The sequence below is a fragment of the Scyliorhinus canicula genome, chromosome 3 (genome assembly GCF_902713615.1).
Source record: "Scyliorhinus canicula chromosome 3, sScyCan1.1, whole genome shotgun sequence".
Lineage (NCBI taxonomy): Eukaryota > Metazoa > Chordata > Chondrichthyes > Carcharhiniformes > Scyliorhinidae > Scyliorhinus > Scyliorhinus canicula.
The window spans coordinates 94,999,566-95,023,277 of NC_052148.1; the positions used below are offsets into that span (position 1 = coordinate 94,999,566).

The 23,712-nt window shown below is 47.6% G+C and overlaps 1 protein-coding gene across 11 annotated transcripts in view; it reads left to right on the top strand.

The window, feature by feature from the left end:
- The window catches only part of ddx4 (DEAD (Asp-Glu-Ala-Asp) box polypeptide 4), a 137,419-nt gene that overhangs the window by 33,323 nt on the left and 80,384 nt on the right, over window positions 1–23,712 (top strand). For 2 of the 11 annotated variants that reach the window (XM_038790918.1, XM_038790924.1), the window contains exons 1-3: window positions 10,237–10,333; window positions 21,902–22,000; window positions 22,084–22,138. In XM_038790918.1, coding sequence (XP_038646846.1) covers window positions 21,932–22,000; window positions 22,084–22,138 — 124 coding nt within the window. In that variant the 5' untranslated portion in view covers window positions 10,237–10,333; window positions 21,902–21,931. Of the gene's footprint in view, window positions 1–10,128; window positions 10,358–11,034; window positions 11,141–11,163; window positions 11,454–21,901; window positions 22,001–22,083; window positions 22,139–23,712 lie in introns of those variants that run through there. The other 9 variants (XM_038790917.1, XM_038790923.1, XM_038790920.1 and 6 more) reach the window with 7 other exon arrangements.

Sequence of the window (23,712 nt, forward strand, 5' to 3'; positions counted from 1 at the left end):
GGAGAACCATAAATCTTCCAGTTCTGATCAATAATAGTGATGGCAGAACGAGGTCTTTCAGTGGGTATTAATTGCCCACTTAAGGGTCACAATTGGGGTGAGAGGGACGTCTATGAGCTTCCTGCCCCAGACTTAATTGGGGCACAGGCAGGAAGAGAATGGGGTGCCTACCTGCAACACTCCAATTCGATTAAATGCCCCCCTCCCCTCCCCCTCCTCCCCTCCCCCTCCTTCTCTTTTCTAATGAGAAAAGGCCTCAACCTTTCCTCGTAAGACCTACTCTCCATTCCAGGCAACATCCTGGTAAATAGAACATAGAACATGCAGCACAGAACAGGCCCTTCGGCCCTCGATGTTGTGGCAAGCCATGATCACCCTACTCAAACCCACGTATCCACCCTATACCCGTAACCCAACAACCCCCCCTGAACCTTACTTTTTAGGACACTACGGGCAATGTAGCATGGCCAATCCACCTAACCCGCACATCTTTGGACTGTGGGAGGAAACCGGAGCACCCGGAGGAAACCCACGCACACAGCGGGAGGATGTGCAGACTCCACACAGACAGTGACCCAGCCGGGAATCGAACCTGGGACCCTGGAGCTGTGAAGCATTTATGCTAACCACCATGCTACCCTGCTGCCCCTGCTACCCGGCTGCCCTATTCAATATTACCCACTTCTACCGAAACAATGGGTGACATCTGGACACCATTTGATCTGCCTCAAAGTGGAACTTGTATTATTTCCTACTTTGCATGATCATGTTCAAATACATTTTTAATGGGCAGCACGGTGGCACAGTGGTTAGCATTGCTGCCTACGGCGCTGAGGACCTGGGTTCGAATCCCGGCCCTGGGTCACTGTCCGTGTGGAGTTTGCACATTCTCCCCGTGTCTGCGTGGGTTTCACCCCCACAACCCAAAGATGTGCAGGGTAGGTGGATTGGCCACGCTAAATTGCCCCTTAATTGGAAAAAACAATTGGGTACTCTAAATTTATAAAAAAAAATACATTTTTAAAATGTTTTTATTTTCTTTTTGAAGATCTTTTTATTGGCTTTTCTCATATTTATATTTATACATTACATTTTTCTTACCCGCGCTAATTTGCTTTATTTTATAGAGAGGTTTGTTTTGTCCTTCATTTGACTAACTGTTTGTACATATTGCTGCCCTCTGGATCGGTCTGTGATATCCTCCCCCCCTCCTCCATTGGTTTCAGCACCCTTCCTCTTCTCTTGTGGATTTCCCATTTTTCTCTCCCCCGCCCCCCCGGGTTTGGCAGTCCTTTGGTTCTTCATCTTTTTGTTTTCCCTGGCTTACTCCTTGTTGTTGGCCTCGAACAGGTTTTGGAACAGGCCGACGAACTTCCCCCAAGTATCCAGGAAGCCTTCCTCTGACCCTCGGGTGGTGTACTTAATCTTCTCCAGGGGGAGAAATTCCGAGAGGTCAGCGAGCCAGTCTGCAGCTTTGGGTGGTGCTGCCGATCGCCAGCCGAGCAGGATTCTCCGGCGTGCAATTAGGGAAGCTAAAGCGAGGGCGTCGGCCCCCTTCCCCATGTGTAACCCTGGCTGCTCCGATACCCTGAAGATTGCCACTATTGGGCATGGCTTCACCCTCACCCCCACAACTTTGGACATTGCCTCGGAGAAGGCTGTCCAGAACCTAGCAAGCTTGGGGCAAGCCCAGAACATGTGGGTGTGGTTGGCCGGGCCCCTCTGGCACCATTCACATTTGTCCTCCACCGCCGGGACGAACCTGCTCATTCGAGTTCTGGTCAGATGCGCTCTGTGCACCACTTTGAGCTGCATTAGGCTTAGCCTTGCGCAGGAGGAGGTGGAGCTCACCCTGCTCAGTGCTTCGCTCCAGAGTCCCCACCCGACCTCTGTCCCCACTTCGTCCTCCCATTTTTGTCTGGTCCCGTCCAGTGGTGTTCGGGCTCTGCCCAGGAGCTGTCCGTATATTTTCCCACATAGCCCCCCCTTCTCGCTGCTTGTGCCTATCAGGTCCTCGAGTAGTGTGCTTTCTGGGGCTCCGGGGTGCCCTACTGTCTCTTTGCGGAGGAAGTGCTTTATTTCGAGGTGTCTCGATTCCTGTCCTCTTGCTTGTTTCCACTTCCTCGTCAATTCATCCAGTGTCGCTACTCTGTGCCCTATGTAGAAGTCCCCGACCGTCAGTGTGCCCCCTTCTCGCTTCCAGGGTCCGGAGGGTTGTTCCTTTACAGGATGCCTCCTCCATTTGTACCCAATCTGTGTTGAGTTCTTGTCCCCATCCCCTCACTTTTTCTGCTGTTGCTGCCCAGTGGTAGTATTGTAGGTTTGGTAGTGCCAGGCCCCCTCTGACTTTCCCCCTTTGCTGGTCAGGCTCCACCAGGCTGGTCAGGTTCCACTTGTGGATCTGTGTCCATTAAATTAAAAAAAAAAAAATTTAGAGTACCCAATTCATTTTTTCCAATCAAGGGGCAATTTAGCGTGGCCAATCCACCTAGCCTGCACATCTTTGGGTTGTGGGGGTGAAACCCACGCAAACACGGGGAGAACTTGCAAACTCCACACGGACAGTGACCCAGAGCTGGGATCGAACCTGGGACATCGGCGCTGTGAGGCTGCAGGGCTAACCCACTGCGCCACTGTGCTGCCCCAAATACATTTTATAAGAGCAAAATTAAAATATATATGCCGAAGAATTGTCATTTTTGACTCAAAATGCTAACTCTGTTTCTTCAGAGACGCTGCCAGACATACTGAGTTTGTCCAGAATTTCCTGTATTAATTTCTAATTCTTTTTGTCTAGCTTTTGTGGGAGATCATCTCGATCTCAACCAAGGACTTTGTCCTCTATTTGAAGCCTCTTGGTCTGACTATTGTGGGAGATTGATAGCTGCTAATTATGGGTGATTGATAGTTGCCTAGATCTAATCAAGGGCTACCACCTCTTTTTATTCATAACCCGTTTGCCTGGCTAATATGAAAGATTAACAAATGGTATATTCATCATGAGCTTCTTTAAAGTAAAGAGTTGTTGCTACAACTGTACAAGGCACTAGTGAGGTAACATTTAGAATACATTTTTAAAAATTCATTTACGGGATGTGGGCGTCGCTGGTTAGGCCAGTATTTTTGAGCCCATCCCCAGTTCCCTTCAGAAGGTGGTGGTGAGTTGCCTTCTTGAACTGCTGCAGTCCTTCAGGTGTAGGTACACCCAGTGTGCTATTAGGGAGGGAGTTCCAGGATTTTGACCCATCAACAGTGAAGGAATGTCGATATATTTCCAAGTCAGGGTGGTGAGTGACTTGGAGGGGAACCTCCAGGTGGTGGGGAGCCCAGGTATCTGCTGCTCTTGTCCTTCTAGATGGTAGTGGTCATGGGTTTCAAGGTGCTGTCAAAGGATCCTTGGTGAGTTACTGCAGTGCATCTTGGAGATTGTACACATGGCTGCCACTGTTCGATGGTGGTGGAGGGTTTGAATGTTTGTGGAAGGAGGAGCAATCAAGCGGGCTGCTTTGTCCTGGATGGTGTCAAGCTTCTTGAGTATTGTTGCAGCTGCACTCATCCAAGCAATACTGTGTCCAGTTTTAGTTCCCTTATTTAAGGGAATATATATTAATCATTGGAGGCAGTACAGAAGAGGTTTACTGCGACAATCTTGAGTATGGCGGGTCTACCATATGGGAAAAGATTAAACAAGCTGGGACTGTACCCCTTGGTGTTCAGAAGAATGTTAAAAATATATATTTTTCATGAAGAATTTTCATTTTTAACAATATAACCATATAAAAACAGATGTTACAAGTTACACTGTAAAAGAACCACAACCAACTGTGTAGATCATATCTAACAAAGCCCCCAACCATAAACTAAACCCTCATCCCTAACCATTGACAGTGACTAACTCTTTAAAAAAGGGAATGAATGGCTGCCATCTCAGGTAGAACCCTTCACCCAACCCCCTGAAGGTGTATTCGACCTTCTCCAAATGCATAAATTCCATGTGGTTGCTCAACCAGGCCAAGGAGACGTCCACTCAAGCAGAACTCGCTTCAGGGCTATTAAAGTGGCAAAGGCTAGAATATTCACCTTCACCCCCCGTCTGCAGCACCGGTGAGTCTGTTACCCTGAAAATGGCCACCAAAGGACAGGGCTTCAGTCGACGTTGAAAATTACTGACATGATGTTAAAGAAGGAGACCCAAAAGCTTAGCAACTTGGGATACAAACAGAACATAAGAGTGTGATTAGCCGGCCCCTGAGAACAGCTGCCCATACTTGCCCTCCACTCCCGAAAAGAAACCACTCATCCTAACCTTGGACAGCTGAGCCTTAAGCACAACCGTAAACTGGATCAGGCTGACCTGCGCACAGGAGGATGTGGAATTTACCATGCAAAGGGCGTCACTCCACACATCCTCGTCCAAAATGGGTCCCAATTCCCTCTCCCTCTTTGCTTTCACCTCATCCATCAGGGCCGACTCCACTGACAAGATCTGGCTGACATAACATCCACTCACGTATATCATGAGATGCAGACAGGCAGTGATTGACACACAGGATAACCAATGAACACACACAACACAGAACAACCAATCACCAGACAGGACACCACCACTATAAAGCCCACAGGCCATTAAGGCTCTCCCTCTCTCACAGGACATGCCAGGGAGATAGTCGCAGTGCACATGCCAATGAACATCATCACCATGTGATAGAGAGCTAGTCTGGTCAAGCCAGTAGGAGGTTATCAGTTAGGTTAATAGAGTGTCAACCCACAGCAGATTATGTACAACAATCAACAGGTTCAATAAAACAGTGTTGGAAGCCTGTTTCTCGTTTTACTGCATCCAGTCGCAGTCGATGTTAGACCAACACAGATAACACATCACTGGCCATAAATACTCCCCCCACCAGACCCACTGAAAGACAGAATCCTCCTCAACAGGGAGGATGGTGGCGACAAAGGAAATGAGGGAAAAGTCTTTTGCACAAAGTTACGAATCTGGAAGTATCGGAATAAGCTCATCCCAGAAAGTTGAAACTTCACCGATGGCTCCTCAAAGCTGGCAAACTGCCCCTCCATGAAAAAGTTCCCAAACCTGTCAACACCCTTTTCCTCCCACAACCTAAATGTTGAGTCCAAACTTGAAGGCTCAAAACGATGGCTACCAAATAGGGGCCCAAAAACGACATGGAGCTGAGCTCAAAATGTTGTCTGAGATGGCTCCATATCCTGAGGGTGGAACAACCACCGGGTTCGAAGAAATCCTTGCAGGGACGAACGGAAGCAAAGCACTCAAGGCACCCAAACTAGAGTCCCTACCAGAACTTGCCTCCATCTGTCCAAATATGGAACTCAGATTGCTAACCCACCCCAACACCTTCTCAATGTTGGTCGCCCAGTAACAAAATAGCAAATTGGGTAATGCTAAACCCCTCAACTGTCTACCCCTCTGGAGAAACACCCTCTGGATCCTTAGGGTCTTGCTTACCCAAAGACAGGAGGACACCCTAACAAAAAAGGACTGAGGGAGAAAAATGGGGAGACATTGAAAAAGAAGTAAAAACTTCGGGAGGACATTCATTTTTTTTGTTGTTGTTAAATTTAAAGAATCCAATTTTTTTTTTTCGATTTAAGGAGCAATTTAGCGTGGCCAATCCACCTAACCTGCACATCTTTGGGTTGTGGGGGTGAAATCCACGCAGACACGGGGAGAATGCGCAAACTCCACACGAAGTGACCTGGGGCCAGGATTGAACCCGGGCTCAAGACATTATTGTGGACACTAGCCATGGGGGCCTTATACAATAGTCAAATCCACAAAATGAACTTCTACCCCAGACCGAACCTCCCAAAGACCTCAAAAAGATATCCTGACTCCACCCTATCAAAGAATTTCTCGGTGTTCATGGACACAATCACCTCTGGCTCAGACACAGGAGAGAGGGAAAGAACAATATTCAACAACTGTCGTATATTGGCTGACAATTGTTGACCCTTGACAAAGCCTGTCTGGTCTTCCGCAATCACGTCAGGGAGACAGAACTACTGTGCGTGGAGCATAGAGTGTCCCCGTATGCGGGCAATTTTTTGATGCTGTAGCCATCTAAGATGGCCACCTGCAAAGGACCATGGGAATTATGGCCAACCCAGAACTCAGACAGATACAGAGCCTATGGGCGAAATTCTCCGACCCCCACGACGGGTGGGAGAATAGCGGGAGGGCCTGCCCGACATTTTTGCCGCCCTCCCGCTATTCTCCACCCCCCCCCGCCGAAGTCCCGACCCGAATCGCTGCCGCCGTTTTTTTTACGGCCGGCAGCGATTCTCAGCTGTTAGATGGGCCGAAGTCCCAGCCCTTTCCGCCGTTTTTACGAACGGCAAACACACCTGGTCTTGCCGTTCGTAAAAACAGCGTCACAAACTCGCTATTAATAACCATGGCACCGATTGGCACGGCCGTACCATGGCCGTGCCAAGGGTGCCATGGGCCCGCGATCGGTGGGCACCGATCGCGGGCAGCGGGCCCGCTGCCCGCGCACTACTTGTCCTTCCGCCGCCCCGCAGTATCCATTCACGGGGCGGCTGAGGGGCAACCTGGCCCGCGCATGCGCGGGTTTCGCGCAAAAACGCGATGACGTCACCCGCGCATGCGCGGGTTGAGTCTTCCAAACTGCGCATGCGCGGCTGACGTCATATGACGCGTCAGCCGGCGCTAACTCCGGCAAGCGGGCTTAACGATTTTCGTTAAGCCCGTCTTGCCGGAGCCTACGGTGTCGGGCTGCTAGCCCCGACCGGGGACCAGAATCGGTCCCCGGTCGGGAAGGGGCGCGCTGCCGTAAAACCCGCCCGGGTTTTACGGCAGCTTTACGATTTCTCCCGTTTTGGGAGAATCGCGCCCTATGTTTATCTGAAACACAGGTAACCAGGCCTGATGAAAACCCCCCGCTCGTTTACATTTTAATGGCCCATTTTCCCAGGACAATAGAACTCCAATCAAGAAACTGGTACAGCCACAGACTGATCGGTGCCATTCCCTTTACTCAGAAAGCCCAACTGCCAAGGTCAATGATCGCTACAGACCTGCCCAGCCACCAAGTCACCTGCCCCTTTAATGGCCGACATCGAAGACAGTGATCAGAGCCTTGTCGAACTATTGGGTCCAAAGTTAAAGACCACCCCAAAGAGCGCGAAATCCCAGAGGGATAAAAGAGGACATAGCCATGTGTTCTGTCTCTTTTGGATCCGGCCTGTACCAAACCAATTGTAGCAGGAACAGCCAGTCAAGTTCAAGACCAAAGATTGCTACCTGATGGATGAGCCCAGCAGAGGTAGAGCCGCTTTCTTTGAACCAGCCAAGTGAAATCCAGAGAAAGGCCTTATCCATTTGCACAGTACCGGTCGCCCTGAAGTTAATCATAGGTTATTGTAGCTGATAGGTGTAGTTTAACTTGTAGTAGATATTATGTTTGCATGTCGAGGTAACTCTTGTATGTAAATAAACCATCTTTTGAACTTACTAACTGGTTGTGTGGTCATTTGATCGATATAAGGGAAGGCTTGTGTATTGGCGACGCTGTTGGGATCGAAAACGGGCAACATTATATATTTCCAACCTGGTTCCCACGATGGGGGATATAATGGGGCTGGTCAAATGATTTGGGTTTTTCGGGATACAAGTTGAATGTGGAGAAGAGCATGTGCTTTTTGGTCTCTCCTCCAGGACCGGAGCTGGCCTGGGGGAGTTGCCATTTTGAGTGGCGACTACTCACTTCAGACATCTGGGGGTGTAGATGGTCGAGATTGGGTCCAGCTCCGTAAATTGGATTTTACAAGCCTGGAAGGCAGGGTCGATGTGGATCTGTTGAGGTGGGACACCTTCCCCCTATCATTGGCAGGCCGGGTACAGGCAGCAAAGATTAATGTTCTGCCATGGTTTTTAACCAATCTTCTTGCCGAAAGTACTTTTTATGAGGGTGGAATGGTTGATTTTGTCATTTGTCTGGGCTGGTATAGTGACAAGGATTCTGAAAATGTGCTTCAGAGCAGGCGACAGTCAGGGGGTTTGGCTCTGTTGAATCTGATGTATTATTATCGGACAGCGAACACCAAGAAGGTGTGGGGCTGGGGTAGGGAGCCGCAGGCAATGTGGATGAAGATGGAGGCAGGTTCTTATAGGGGGTCGCTTTGCAACAGCACCGCTCCCGCTTTCCCCAGGGAAATATTCAGGTAGTCCGGTGGTGGTGGCCACACTGAAGATATAGGGGCAATTTCAGCAGCATTTTAAGTAACGGGTGGGGTTGAAGCTGATGCCGATCAGAGAGAGCCATTTGTTTGAGCCGGCGAGATTGGATACTAGTTTTCAGGCTGGGAGGTGTGGGGGTGGTAGAAATGAAGGACTTAATTCTGGAAGGGCAGTTTGCGAGCTTGGAGGAGAGGGTGGAGAAGTTTGGGATTCCAGGGGGGAGAAGGCCTTTAGCTGTACGCAAGTGCGGGATTTTGCAAGAAAGCTTTTCCCGACGTTTCCAGGGACACTGTCCTCCTCGTTGTTGGAGGGGGTGTTGTCGGTGATGGGGTTAGAGGGAGGGGTCATCTCGGCAATTTATGGGAGGATTTCGGAGGAGGATATGGCATCACTGGAGAGGGTTAAGGCCAAGTGATGATGCTAGAGGAGGGGTTGTGATGTGTGGTGTTGCGGAGGGTGAACGCCTCAACCTCATGTGTGAGACTAGGGTTAATAGAATTGAAGCTGGTGCACAGGGCATACCTGACGAGTCAAGGATGAGCTGATTGTTTGAGGGGTGGAAGACACTTGCGAACAGCTTGGGTCGGGCCTAGTAAACCACATACATAGGTTCTGGTCCTGTCCAAAGTTGGAGGGTTTTGGGGTTCATTCTTCAGCACCGTGTCGGCGATCTTCGTACTTGGACTTGGAGCCCAGTCCCCTGCAGCTATACCTTGGGGTGTCAGACCTGCCGAAGCTGCAGACTTTGGGGTGTCAGACCTGCTCTTCATTGCAGGCATAATTCTTGTGAACTTCCTCTGGATCCTTTGCAAGGCCAGCACATCTTTCCTTAGATAGGGTTGAGGTCAGCTTCTCCGTCCTGTGCCTCAGTGTGGCTGGGGGATCTGATGGAGTTTCTGTATTTTGAGACGGTTATGTTCACTTTGACGGGGCAAATGAGGGGTTCCAGAAGAGATGGGATCTGTTTACTCTTCACCTTAAAGAGTTGATCACCATCAGCTGCTGGGGAGTTTGGGAGGGGACAGGGATTTTAAATTTTTTTGGAGTCATATATGTATTGGTTTGGAGAGTGGTGGGGGTCTTCTGTTATTCTTTTTCTTTGTGTTGTTTTATGTATAAAATGTTGAAAATCAAATAAAACATTAAAAAAAAAGATTCTTAGGGGAATAGACAGGGTAAATTTTGGGAGGATGTTTCCATTCATGGGAGAGTGTCAGACCAGGGGGCATAGTTGCAGAATAAGGGGTGCTCATTTAAGATGGATTTGAGAAAGAATTTCGTTTCTCAAAGAGTGATAAATCTTTGGAATTCTTTACTCCAGGAAGCTGTGGAGACTGAGTTCTTGAACATTCGTTGAGATCGATAGGTTTTTAATCAGTAGGGGAATTAAGGGTTACAGAAAGCAGGCAGGAAAGTGGACTTGATGAGTGTTAGATCAGCTGTGATCTTATTAAATGGAGGCTCAGGCTCCAAGGGCTGAACGGCCTCCTCCTGTTCCTATTGCCTTCCTGGCCTGTTGCAAAAGCACGTTTGGTCACTGAGCCTTTTCACGAGCTAAAATATTTAAATTAATACTTATAGGAGTTCCGAGCTCTATTTTACAGCACATTTACACCTTCTGAGGTTCTGAAAGGCATGATATAAATGCACGTTCTTTCCATAACAATCCTTTGTACGGTAATCTATGTAAATCGTTTAAATAATCTCATGTACCAACAAACAGAAACTAGCTGCTTATTTTATATTTTCAGAGCCTTGGAATATTTTGCCAAAGAACAACAAAAAACCTTTGGGTGTAATAGCTTTAATGTTGTTATGCTATTCTGGGGCCATCTAGCGCTGAAAATATGCAAAACCCGCTGTTAAGAAAACAGTCGATTAACAGCAGAAAAAAACTGCTGCTCCTGTTAAGTAAATATTTAGATCAAGAACTCATGCTTTGGCGTCAGGGGGTCAGGAGAGCTTAGGACCCAGCGGAAATGTGTAGTTTGTTTTTAGCCTGTACTTAAAGGTGAGAAATTCAGGCATTGCTTGTATTGATTGGTTGTCTATAAGAGGGGCGAAGTGTGGTTTTGACCGGTTAGCGAAGCGAAGGTAAATTGTGGACCAGGTCGTTTAGTGAGTATGTTGTTGAGAATTTCTTAGAAACAGAAATAATTCCTTTGTTCCCCTTAAGGGAATATTGATCCTTCCTGTCTTGGGAGATTTATTCCCCCCCTCTCTCTCCAGTACGTTACTTGATTGATCTCTGTTGTGTTTTCTACGGACGTTTATTTTTGTGTGAAACGCTTACTGAGCAAGACATAAAATGGTTAAATTAGACATTGCTTCAGTTGAAAGTTGACGCCTTCTGGCATTTGTGTTACGGCTTTTTCCTTGTGTCTTGTATCTAGGTACGCTGGGGTTCAGAATAGTTGCGTAAATTATGTGCAACTTTTTTTCCTCAACAGCCTTACTTAATTTTGGAGATCACCGTGACCACTGAGTGTGAAAGTGATCAGACTGCATAATTTTTAATTTAAGAAAAAGTCGTGGTGCGAATGTTTTTTTGCATTCTCCAATCCCATGATTTTTTTTTTCCCTGGAAGAGAAGGGTTTCGGCCTCCTCACTCTTTGTGATCCACCCAAAGGGTTAACTTGCAGCTCGGCTGCTCCTCCAGCCTCTGGTTACCGCAGTGGTCACAGCTGAGTCCCGGGAACGGCGCGGGGAGGGGGAGGGGTTCTCGCGGCGGCCTGCGACGGTTGTGCGTCACAATGGGTACGCAGCCTTGCGTCAGGCGCCTAACGTCACGCGTCACCTACACTCGCCCGAGGGGCCACGTGAGGCTTGAAAAGGCGCCAAACGGAGGCGAGGAGGCCAAGGAAAAAGATCCCTTTCCCTTCTTACCCCAAATATCCTGAGTAAGTAAAAGTGCCCCTCTCTGGAAGATGTGATGGTAGAGTGATCCCGCCCCACGTCTCAAATAAATACCGCCCCCCAACCAAATAACAACTGACCAGGATAACGATGTCAGTTAATGGCTGGGACGGACCCTCGTGTTCGCCAGCAGCAGGAAAGAACTTGAGGGCCAGAGTAGATGGTGTCTAAAGGCTGTCGAATGTGTGAAATGATGTCTGGATTTTACCGCAGCTCTTTGTTCTAATGCTGGGATTGGGGGTGAATGTCGACCAGCCTCTTGCTCTGCCCAGAGGGTTTGCAATTCGGGTGTTTCAGGTAAAACCTAGTTTCCTCTGCACATTGCCACCATGGACCAGTGAGTGCAGGGAAGATGAATGTTGGGGGTGTTGGTGCAGGGTTTTAAATTCCTGCGACATTGGGACTGATTTCCAGGGGAGTTGGGATCGCGGCAGGCTGGACAGATGGTACCAGCACAGAGATGTGACCAATGTCCTCGTGGGTTGTTTCAGGAGTGCTGTTTGGGAAGGTTTAAATTAACTGCAGTGAGGACCATTACACAGGGTAAACCAGGTGTAAATTGTAAAGCCTACTACTACGGATGTATATAATTGTGCAGAGTACAGAAAGGGTGAGTTGCAAATGCAAAAGGCCATACATAGAACAATACAGAACAGGCCCTTCGGCCCACGATGTTGTGTCGAACTTTTGTCCTCGATTAATCATAGATTATCATAGAATTTTGGACACTAAGGGCAATTTATCATGGCCAATCCACCCAACCTGCGTGTCTTTGGACTGTGGGAGGAAACCCACACACACACGGAGAGGATGTGCAGACTCCACACAGACAGTGACCCAAGCCGGAATCGAACCTGGGACCCTGGAGGTGTGAAGCAATTGTGCTATCCACAATGCTACCGTGCTGCCCTTAAGAACAAATTAATCCACACTCCATTATCCTACCATAATCCATGTACCTATCCAATAGCCGCTTGAAGGTCCCTAATGTTTCCGACTCAACTACTTCCATTGGCAGTGCATTCCATTCCCCCACTACTCTCTGGGTAAAGAACCTACCTCAGACATCCCCCCCCCCCCCCCCAATCTTCCACCATTCACCTTAAATTTATGTTCCCTTGTAATGATTTGTTCCACCTGGGGAAAAGGTCTCTGACTGTCTATTCCCCTGATCATCTTATAAACCTTTATCAAGTCACCCCTCATCCTTCTCTTTTCTAATGAGAAAAGGCCTAGCACCCTCAACCTTTCCTCGTAAGACCTACTCTCCATTCCAGGCAACATCCTGGTAAATAGAACATAGAACAGTACAGCACAGAACAGGCCCTTCGGCCCTCGATGTTGTGCCGAGCAATGATCACCCTACTCAAACCCATTTATCCACCCTATACCCGTAACCCAACAACCCCCCCGTAACCTTTTTAGGACACTACGGGCAATTTAGCATGGCCAATCCACCTAACCCGCACGTCTTTGGACTGTGGGAGGAAACCGGAGCACCCGGAGAAACCCACGCACACACGGGGAGGACGTGCAGACTCCACACAGACAGTGTGTGCACCTTCTTTGCACAATCTTTGCACCTTTTCCAAAGCTTCCACATCCTTCCTAAAATGAGGTGACCAGGAATACACACCGTATAATGGGGAACCTTGTTCAAAAGAAATGGCAGCACCTGGGACTAAATATTCTGCTGGATACGAAGTTGTTCAGGAAAGAAAGGTGGCAGTGTGTTATATGAATAAAATTGCAGTTGGGTGAGAAGCGATCCTAGGGAGGTCAAGAATATATTCTATTTGCTACCATTATGCTACTGGGTGTATTCTATGTACACCTCCAAATAGTGGGAAAGAACAAGGTGCAAAAACTAGTACTGATACGATCTTGAATTGTCCAGATGTAGACTGGGGTAAAAGGTAGAGAGGAGAAAGAGGCATTCAAGTCTGGAAGTGTTCAGGGGAACTTTCTGGAACGTTGTATCTTACCCAATGAGGAAGTGAGTATTGCTGAATCTGGTTCTGGGCAATGAAGTGGGTCAAGGTTGAATAGGAGAACATTTAGGAGAAAGTGATTATAGTATCATGAGATTTAGATTATCCATAGGAAAGGACAAAGAGAAATTAAAGTTAGAAAGGAGGTGGTTGAGTCACTGGAATGGTTAAAGAGCAGGTATTGGAAATGCTGGCTGGAATTAACAGTTGATAAGTCACCAGGCCCATTTTAAATTGTGGCAGCTTTGACCACAATATTGAAAACCTCCTTAATTATGGGGACAGTGCTGGAGGACTGGAGAATTGCAGGTGTTGCGTGCGCGCAAACCCTTGTTCAAAAAAAGGTATCGGGATAAATTTAGTGACTACAAGCCAATCTGTTTGGCCTTGGTGTGGGTTGAAATGTTAATTTGCAATAAAATTAACTTTTGTGATATGTGTATTAAATAAAGAAAACCAACATGGCATAAAGGGCAAATAATTTTTAATGTCACAGGGTTGATGAGTATAATTCAGTTGCTCTGTGGCACACGTGCTTCCAAAAGGCATTGATTGAAGTGCCATAATAACAGGCTTGTCAGCCAGGTTTAAAAACTCCTGGATTAAAAGACATTACTAGTTTAGCACAGTGGGCTAAATGAAATGAAAATCGCTTATTGTCACGAGTAGGCTTCAAAGAAGTTACTGTGAAAAGCTCCTAGTCGCCACATTCCGGTGCCTGTCCAGGGAGGCTGGTACAGGAAACAAACCGTGCTGCTGGCCTGCTTGGTCTGCTTTAAAAGCCAACGATTTAGCCCAGTGAGCTAAACCAGCTAAACAGATGGCTTGTAATGCAGAGCAAGGCCAGCAGCGCGGGTTCAATTCCTGTATCGGCTTCCCCGAACAGGGGTTGGAATGTGGCGACGAGGGGCTTTTCACAGTAACTTAATTGAAGCCTACTTCTGACAATAAGTTATTATTATAGTGGCAGCACGGTAGTGCAGTGGGTTAACCCTGCTGCTTCATGTCGTTGAGGTCCCAGGTTCGATCTCGGCTCTGGGTCACTGTCCGTGTGGAGTTTGCACATTCTCTCCAGGTTCGCCACTGCAACCCAAAGATGTACAGGGTAGGTGGATTGGCCGCTCTAAATTGCCCCTTAATTGGGAAAAAATGAATTGGGTACTCTAAATTTGTGAAAAAAATAAGATTATCATTATGGCATGAATCCAAAGTTGATGAGATCATAGTGGTAACAATTTTTTTTGACTGGAGGATAGTATACAGGGGGCTTCCCCAGGGATTGGAATTGGGAACACTGCTTTTCTTGATCAGTATTAGTGAGACCAGGGTATATTTCAAAATTTGCAGAAGACACAAAACTTAGAAATATTGTGAACTGTGCAGAGAGCAGTGATATAATTCAAAAGACCATATGTTGATGGAATGGGCAGACAAGTGGCAAATAAAGTTTAATGCCGAGAAGTATGAAGTGATTCATCTTGGTGGGAATAATGATGAAAGGTCATTCTAAAGGGAGTGGGACCTGGGGTATATACATTTTTGTTTTGATTAAACAAATTAATCAAAAAGGACGGGTGACTGCCCTGGTGGGGCACTGCAACAAAAATATATCAAAACCTCAATGGGGGCAGCACAGTGGTGCAGTGGTTAGCACTGCTGCCTCATGGTGCTGAGGTCCCAGGTTTGATCCCGGCCCTGGGTAACTGTCCGTGTGGAGTTTGCGCATTCTCTCCGTGTTTGCGTTGGTTTCACCCTTGCAACCCAAAGATGTGCAGGGTAGGTGGATTGGCCATGCTAAATTAACCCTTTAATTGGAAAAAATGAATTGGGCACTTTAAATTTAATAAAAGAAAAACAAAACATTGGTTTGGCCTTGGCTGAAATGTTTTGCCCAATTCTGGGCACTACACTTTAGGAAGGATGTGACGACATTGAGAGGGGTTTCAGGAAAGATTAGTGAGACGTTCCAGGGATGAGCAACTTTAGTTACAAGGATAGAATGCAGAAGCTGGGTTGTTCTCCTTGGGGAAGGTTAAGAGGAGATTGCCAGATGTTTTCAAAATCATGAGGCACCTTCATTGAGAAGAAAGGAAGTCTTTGCATGAGTGGAAGGGTTGAGAACCAGTGGATACTGGTTTAAGGTGACTAGCAAAAGAACCAAAGGCAACATGGGGGAAAAACATTTGTATCGTGGGTGGTAAGGATCTGCCTGAGTTAGTGGATGTGGATTAAATTGTGCGTTTCAAAACTGAATTAGTTAATTATTGGAAGAGAAAATTAATTACTTGATGGCAGGAGAAGGGAAAAGTGGGGGAGTGGTCCAGCTTGAATTGCTTTTCTAGAGAACTAGCACAGACATGATGGGCTGAATGGTGGTGCTACTTGTGCTGTAACCATTCTATGATTTGGGCCTAGAATAGGCCATTTGGCCTATCAAGCCTGCTCTGCCATTCAATAAAAACATGCATGATCTGATTGTGGCCATACGCCACTTTTGTGCCTCGACTCCCTTGTTAACCATAATGCTGTTCATCTCTGCTTTTAACATATTTAACAATCCAGCTTGCACTGCTGTGGAAGAGAATTCCAAAGGATATTGAGGGAAGAAATTCCTCCTCATCTGTCTTAAATAGAAAACAGCTTATTTTTGAACTCTGTTCTTGGCTCTAGATTCAATAAGATCACCTCCCATTCTTTGGAATTCCAATGACCAGGCCTAATCTGCTCTGTTTTGTATTGTATTGCTTTGCAGACCCTTCACATCAATAGTGGGCCACCTGCTGCCCATCTGAGGGTTTTGAGTGGGCCCATGAGACATTTTTCTTGACCATTGCCCAAATGTGCAGAGTTGTCACATTCCATTGATTTCCGTCCATGTTTTTTCCTACCGGTATAAGTGATACGCACAAAGCAAGGGCAAGTGAGGTGCGTGCTGATTGCACACAATATTGACTGAGAGCCGTGTGCTCCCTCTGCATCCAAAGCGTAATTTAAAATTTTTTTTTTTACCACTTGAAGTTGATGACAAATTCTATTAGTGTATAAATAATTAAGCATTTTTTTTAGAACTTGTAATAAAATATATACGTATGGGGTCATGGTTCATGAACAAGCCTGATGTGCAACGAATGAGGGCCATTAATCTAACCCACTCACTGGCATAGGTTGTCCATCACTGCATTCTCCCTATAACTTGTTTTCCTTCTCATCCTTGTATCGTCTGGAAAAAATTTTTTTCTAATAAATTTAGAGTACCCAATTGATTTTTTCCAATTAAGGGGCAATTTAGCATGGCCAATCCACCTAACCTGCAATCTTTGGGTTGTGGGGGCGAAACCCATGCAGACACTGGGAGAATGTGCAAACTCCACACAGACAGTGACCCAGAGCTGGGATTGAACCTGGGACCTTAGCGTCATGAGGCTGCAGGGCTAACCCACTGTGCCACCGTGCTGCCCCTGTCTGGAAATTTGACTACAATACAGTAGCCTTCATCCAAGCCATTAATATTGGTAGTCAATATTGAGGCCCCAGCACGAATCCTGCCGCATTTCACTAGTTTGTTTGTCAACCTGAAAATGATACATTTATCCGTACTCAGTTTCCCATTATGTTTTGTCCATGCTAATACATTACCCTCAACACCATTATTCATGCCATAATCTTTTATTTAGCACCTTATCAAGCGCCTTTTGGATTTCCCCACATCTAATTGTACCCATTTAGCCATCCTACTTGTTACATCATCAAAAGAAATTCCCACTCACAAAACTCTGACTGTCTGCTTTTATTATGGTTTTCTAAGTGTCGTGCCATGACCTCTCTCCCAATGACTGGGATTAAGTGGCCTGTGTTTTTGTGCTTTGTCTCCCTCCTTTCTGAATAGTGGTATTACATTTCCAGTTTTACAACTGTGCCAGAATCAATGCATCCACTCTCGCTGCAGCCACTTCCTTTTAAGACCCGAGGATGCAGGTTTTGTTCTAATAATGGTGGCTTTTAAAAAAATTTAGAGTGCCCAATTAATTTTTTCCTATTAAGGGACAATTTTAGCGTGGCCAATCCACCTACCTTGCGCAACTTTGGGTTGTGGGGGCGAAACCCATGCAAATATGGGGCGAATGCGCAAACTCCACACGGACAGTGACCCAGAGCCGGGATCGAACCTGGGACCTCGGTGCCGTGAGGCAATGGGGCTAACCCACTGCGCCACCGTGCTGCCCTATGGTGACTTTGTTTTGAGTTTATCCCTTTCTTTGCCATGTGTTTCTTTTTAATGCCTTTGTTAACCTGTCAACTTTGTAGTACTTTGTTCCTCTGTTTATTTCTCCCCCCCCCCCCCCCCCCCCCCCCCTGCTACCCTACTCATTAATTTGTGACATACCTATTCTATATCTGTTCATTTGCAAACTCTGCGCTCTCTCTCTCGGGCAGAAGTGGCAGAAAAGGTTTGATGACCTATGCTTGGCACGAGGGAGTTCTGAGATCGGCATTGTCCAGTGTAGGGGGACAGAGGAAGGGTGCCCAAATATAATTGGAATCAAGCATGTGGGTTTCAGGGAGTCAACACACATCTGCCCTTACATCTCAAGGCTGGAGAGCTGAATCTGTAACCCTGGATCCATTAAATGGTCAGTTATCCAAAGAGGTGGTATGTTCTCTAGTTTTGATTTTTGTCAGGTGTACCGAGGTACAGTGAACGTTTTGTTTTTCATGCCTTCATACAGTCCAGGCAGATTGTTCCATGCATGAAAAAAACATAGGACATATGATAAATACACATTGTAAACACATAGACATTGGGTGAAGCATACAGACAATCGTGCGAACAACAATTGAGAAGACTTGTGAAGAGATCCGTTCCGTCCATAAGGGTCATTCGCGAGTCTGGTAACAGCGGTGATGAAGCTGTTTTTTTTAAATAAATGTTTTTATTCTCCATTTTCACATTTTCCTTCAAAATCTACACCCCACCCACAGACAGTAAACGGTAACAAATACAAAATCAATCCCCTTAACAATAACAACAATCTCATCCTCCCACCACCCCAAACAATGGCCCACCTGTCAATATATGCATCCAATAAAACGAACCCTTCCATGGTCGAAACAAAAAACAAAGGAGAAAAAGGAGTCTCCACTCTTTCTCGACACACTCGCTCTCTCTCTCTCGCGCGCTCTCTCTCGCGCGCTCTCTCTCTCTCGCTCTCTCTCTCGCTCTCTCTCTCGCTCTCTCTCTCTCGCACCACTCGGACTGTGTCCTGCCAGGCTCCAATGGCCCCAGCCCCTCCCCCACCTCACTCCCGTTCACTGGCCGGCTTAAACCGGCCAGCGTGGAGGCCCCCTCCCGGGTCCCTTTCCTCCTTGCCCGGCCCTAGGAAAGCCCAGAAATCCCCTTTTAGCGCACAAACCCCACATATCCACCTACACTCCAAAGAGCCCTCACTTCGAGTGAAAGTCCCATCACTTCCCTTGTCCAAATATATACAACATTGGCTCCTTTAGCCCATACACCCGCATGTAGTGAAACAAAAAAAAAAGAAGAAAATACAGTCATGAGGTTACATCAGCAAATGGCAATTTCTCAGTTCTGCCACAGTCCTTCTGCCTTCGCAAACTCCTCCGCTGCTTCTGCCGTTCCAAAATAAAAGTCCTTGAGCTTGTAAGTCACCCTCAGCTTCGCTGGATATACAATGCCGCACTGCACCGTGCTAATGTACAGTGCCCTCTTCACCCGATTGAAAGCAGCCCGTCTCCTCGCCAGCTCCACTGTAAAGTTCTGGTATACACATATACCAGCTCCAGCCGACTGCACCACCCGCTTCTGCTTGGCCCAGCACAGGACATTCTCCTTCACACTGTACCTACGGAAGCACAGAGTCACTACCCTTGGTGACTCACTCACCTTTGGTGCAGGCCTCCATGACCGATGAGCCCGATCCAGTTCATATCGGGAGGTATCCTCCCCCACTCCCAATAGTTTTGCCAGCATCGTGGCAAAATACTCAGTCGGTCTCGGTCCTTCAACTTCTTCGGGCAGCCCCACAATCCTCAAATTCTGTCGCCTGGATCTGATTTCCAGGTCTTCCATTTTTCCTCGCAGATCCTTGTTAATCTCCTGCACCTTCCGCATCTCCTTCCCCATCGAGGTAAGTTGATCACTGTGCTGCAATAATGTCTCCTCCACTTCCTTCAGCGCCTCCCCTTGCTTCCGCCCCTCCGCCATTGCACTCGCCACCGGGGAAATCACCTGCTCCACCAGCTCACTCAAAACCTCCCTCATCTCCTTCCTCATTGTCCACATGTATTTTGTAAACTGCCTTTCGAATTCCGCAGCCATCACCTTAGTTATTTCTTGAGCCGCAAGCAATGTGGCCTCCCTGGTGCTCCAGCCTCCATTTTCTTTACCGACCCCGTGGTGACCTTTCTACTCCCCGACGGACTTTCAGCTGTTTTCACGGCCGTTTTTTTACTGGTCCTCTATGTATCCCTTCCCTGTGCTTTCTCCTGACCGTTACCGCCTTCGCTGCCCCTAGGACCGGGCGTCAATCCCCGACAATGCCGTTCCCGAATGGGAGCCCTCCAATGCGCGGCTGCCTCCCGCCCGCCGTCACCGGAAATCCGAAGCTTTTAAAAAATATATATAAATTTAGAGTACCCAATTCATATTTTCCAATTAAGGGGCAATTTAGCGTGGCCAATCCACCTACCCTGCACCTCTTTGGGTTGTGTGGCGAAACCCATGCAAAAACGGGGAGAATGTGCAAACTCCACACGGACAGTGACCTAGAGCCGGGATCGAACCTGGGACCTTGGCGCCATGAGGCAGTGGGGCTAACCAACTATGTCACCATGCTGCCAAGAAGCTGTTTTTGAATCTGTTGGTGTGTGTTCTCGTTCACAAACTTTTGTATCCCCTGCCAATGAAAGACGTTGGAGGAGCGAATAACCTTTGATTATGCTGCTGTTTTCCCAAGGCAGTAGGAAGTGTAGACGGTCAATGGATGGGAGGCAGTTTTGTGTGATGGACTGGACTGGGCTGTGTTCATGACTCTCTGAAGTTTCTTAAGGTCTTGAGTCAGGCAGTTGCTGTACCAGGCTGTGATGCAGCCAGATAGGATGTTTTCTATGGTGCATCTGTAAAAATTGGTAAGAGTTAATGTGGACATGCCCTAGTTTCCTGAGGAAGTATAGGTGCTGTTGTGGTTTCTTGGTCGTAGCGCGACATGGATGGACCAGGACAGGTTGTTGATGTGTACACCTAGTAATTTGAAGCTGCCCAGCATCTCCACCGTGGCATCATTGATACAGCCAGGGACATGTACGGCATTTCACTTCCTGACGTCAATGACCAACTCCTTGATTTGGCTGACATTGAGAGAGAGATTGTTATTGCACCATGGCTCGAGGTTCTCCACCTCCCTCCTGTTCTTCAATAACCCTGGGCGTTACAGTAGTCCCCCGTTATACTGCGCTGCAATACGAGTTCGCGATATACGGCGGGGGGGGTCTTATGGACCCCAACTGTCAGCTTCCCTCTCCAGATCAAAGTGAGCCGGCTGCTGAAATTGACACTGCTGGCTGATTGGAGGGAGAGAGCAGCCGGCAGTGTCAATTTCAGCGGCCGGCACACTTTGATCCGGAGAGGGAAATTGCTCTCTCACTGAAACAATCAGCCGGCCGCTGAAATTGACACTGCCGGCTGCTCTCTCCCTCCAATCCAACTTTTAAGTTTTAATGTTTCTGATTGGAGGGAGAGAGCAGCCGGCAGTGTCAATTTCAGCGGCCGGCTGATTGTTTCAGTGAGAGAGCAGCTTCCCATTCCGGATCAAAGTGAGCCGGCCGCTGAAATTGACACTGCCGGCTGATTGGAGGGAGAGAGCAGAGAACACAGGAGGAGGTCATACGGGCCTCTGCAAGACCAGCATGGTCTCGTATCGCCCCTCCCCTCTGTAGCCCTGTATTCTAAAATTAACCCCCATCGTGGATATCCGCGGCTCGGATGCAACGCGGGTGGCTGTCTTGGACCCCAACACCCGCGTTATAAAGGGGGACTACTGTACTCAGTTGTGATTTATGTTTTTAATTTATTGTTACCTTTTCTCCTACAAGGTCTCTCCCGCTCTCTCTTCTCTTCCTCCCTCCTTTGATTTTGGGAGACCCTGAAGACTTGACCATAATTTAAACATGTTGTTACCGGTCCTCTGTACAAATGTATGGAATGATGTTGGTTCGTTCTGTACCGGTCCGAGACTGGAGTTGAGCTGCATTTGTGTGGTATTTATGTAACTCCCCTTTAGAATTTTTGCATTTTAAGGATGGGTAAAGAACCCGTGATTAGTTCCTGCATGGGTGCCAACGGGGTTGGTGGTATTCAAGGATACCATGGTGCTTCTGGTATTGCTAGCGTAGAGGGAGATGTACATTGTGCGCAAAGATTTATCCTCCATTCTCGTGGTAAATGCTAGCTTTATAGCTTCATCCTGTTTCTCCCTTGCATCTAGCTATGTCTCATGATTGTATTGAGCCACTTTGTTGTTCTCCTGGTCCCCTCTGTATTCATGTATGTTGAGCTGTTTTTCTCCTCCTTGCAGCAATGTATCCATTTTGTAATTTTGTAATGCTTGCATAAATGTGAAATCCTAATGAATATACTTAAAAATACACTATCTGTAGGCAGTCTTTTTTTAAGTACCCAATTCTAAAAATGTGAGATCCTAATAAATATACTTAAACTTTTTGTTTTGATTACAGTTGTGTTGTGGATAAGTAGACTACCTCAGAATGACAGAAGACTGGGATGCAGAGCTGGGAACAGAACCTATAGCCATTATTCCATCTTTCAATGATATGGTAGGTGTTTGCTGTTTTGAAGTGTTTGTTGATTTCTGAATTCCGATTTCTTTGTAAATATTGGCTGTATATTTTTAATTTAGGCTGGCCTAATGAATGAAGATATCATCAATGGCAATCGACCTTTTGACTTGAAAGGTAAGTTATCCTACGTTGAAATTTTTGTATAAAAATAAATCTAAAGAATTCTCTTTCTTCTCCCCAGTACACAACGTGTACACCAGAATTGACTTCTTTGTGGTGGGGAAAACGGTGCTTCCAGAGATAGACAAGGTGGAATACTCCGCAATTGTGATATCAGACCACGCCCCACACTACATGGATGTGCGGCTAGAGACGGGAAGGGCCCAGCGCCCCAAATGGAGGTTGGACGGTGCCTTACTAGCTGACAAGGCCTTCAGCGAAAGGATAGCGCGGGCCATAGCGGAGTACACTGAGATCAACCAAAACGGGGAGGTCTCACCCTCCACGTTCTGGGAAGCGCTTAAGGCCGTACTAAGAGGGGAAATCATAGCCTACAAAGCGCAAAGAGATAGGGAGGAAAGGGTGGCTAGGCAGAAGCTGGTCGACTCCATACTGGAGGTAGACCATAAATACTCCGAGGCCCCGACCGTAGAACTCCTGGCGGAGAGGAAAGAATTACAAAGGAACTTTGACCTGCTCTCCACCAGGAAAGCAGTACACCAACTCCGCCAGGCACGCGGGGCCCTATACGAACACGGAGACAAAGCCAGCCGCCTGTTGGCCCACCAGCTGAGAAAGCAGGCAGCCAGCAGAGAAATTGCGCAAATCAGAGATACCAGAGGCACGTTGGAAACAGAACCAGAGAGGATTAACAAAACCTTCAAGGCCTTCTACCAAGAGCTGTACACCTCAGAGCCCCCAACGGGGAAGGCTGGGATGAACCGGTTTCTTGACGGACTGGACATACCAGTTGTGGGAGAGGGCAGAAAACGGGATCTGGAAGCACCACTAGCACTGGGAGAGATCATGGACAGCATTAGCTCCATGCAGGCGGGGAAGGCGCCGGGACCGGACGGATTCCCGGCGGACTTCTACAAAAAATTTGCGACAGCGCTGGCCCCGCACCTGCGGGAGATGTTCACAGACTCGCTAGCTAGGGGCACATTGCCACCCACGTTAGCACAGGCCTCAATCTCGCTGATACCTAAGAAAGACAAAGACCCAACGGAATGTGGGTCATACAGACCCATATCTCTGCTGAATGCAGACGCCAAAATACTGGCCAAAATCCTAGCCAAGAGGCTAGAAGACTGTGTACCTGAGGTGGTCACAGAGGACCAGACGGGCTTTGTCAAAGGTAGACAGCTTACCGCGAACATCAGGCGCCTGCTGAACGTGATAATGACCCCCTCCGGGGAGAGAACACAAGAGGTGATCGTCTCCCTGGACGCAGAAAAGGCCTTCGACAGAGTCGAGTGGAAATACCTCATAGAGGTACTGGAGCGGTTCGGGCTTGGAACAGGGTTCACCGCTTGGGTAAAGCTCCTGTACAACGCACCCATGGCGAGTGTACAGACCAACAATACCAACTCCCAATACTTCCAGCTGCACAGGGGCACCAGACAAGGATGCCCACTGTCCCCGCTGCTGTTCGCACTAGCAATTGAACCGCTAGCAATCGCGCTCAGGGCAGCAAAAAATTGGAGGGGGATCCGAAGGGGAGGTAGAGAGCACAGAGTCTCACTCTA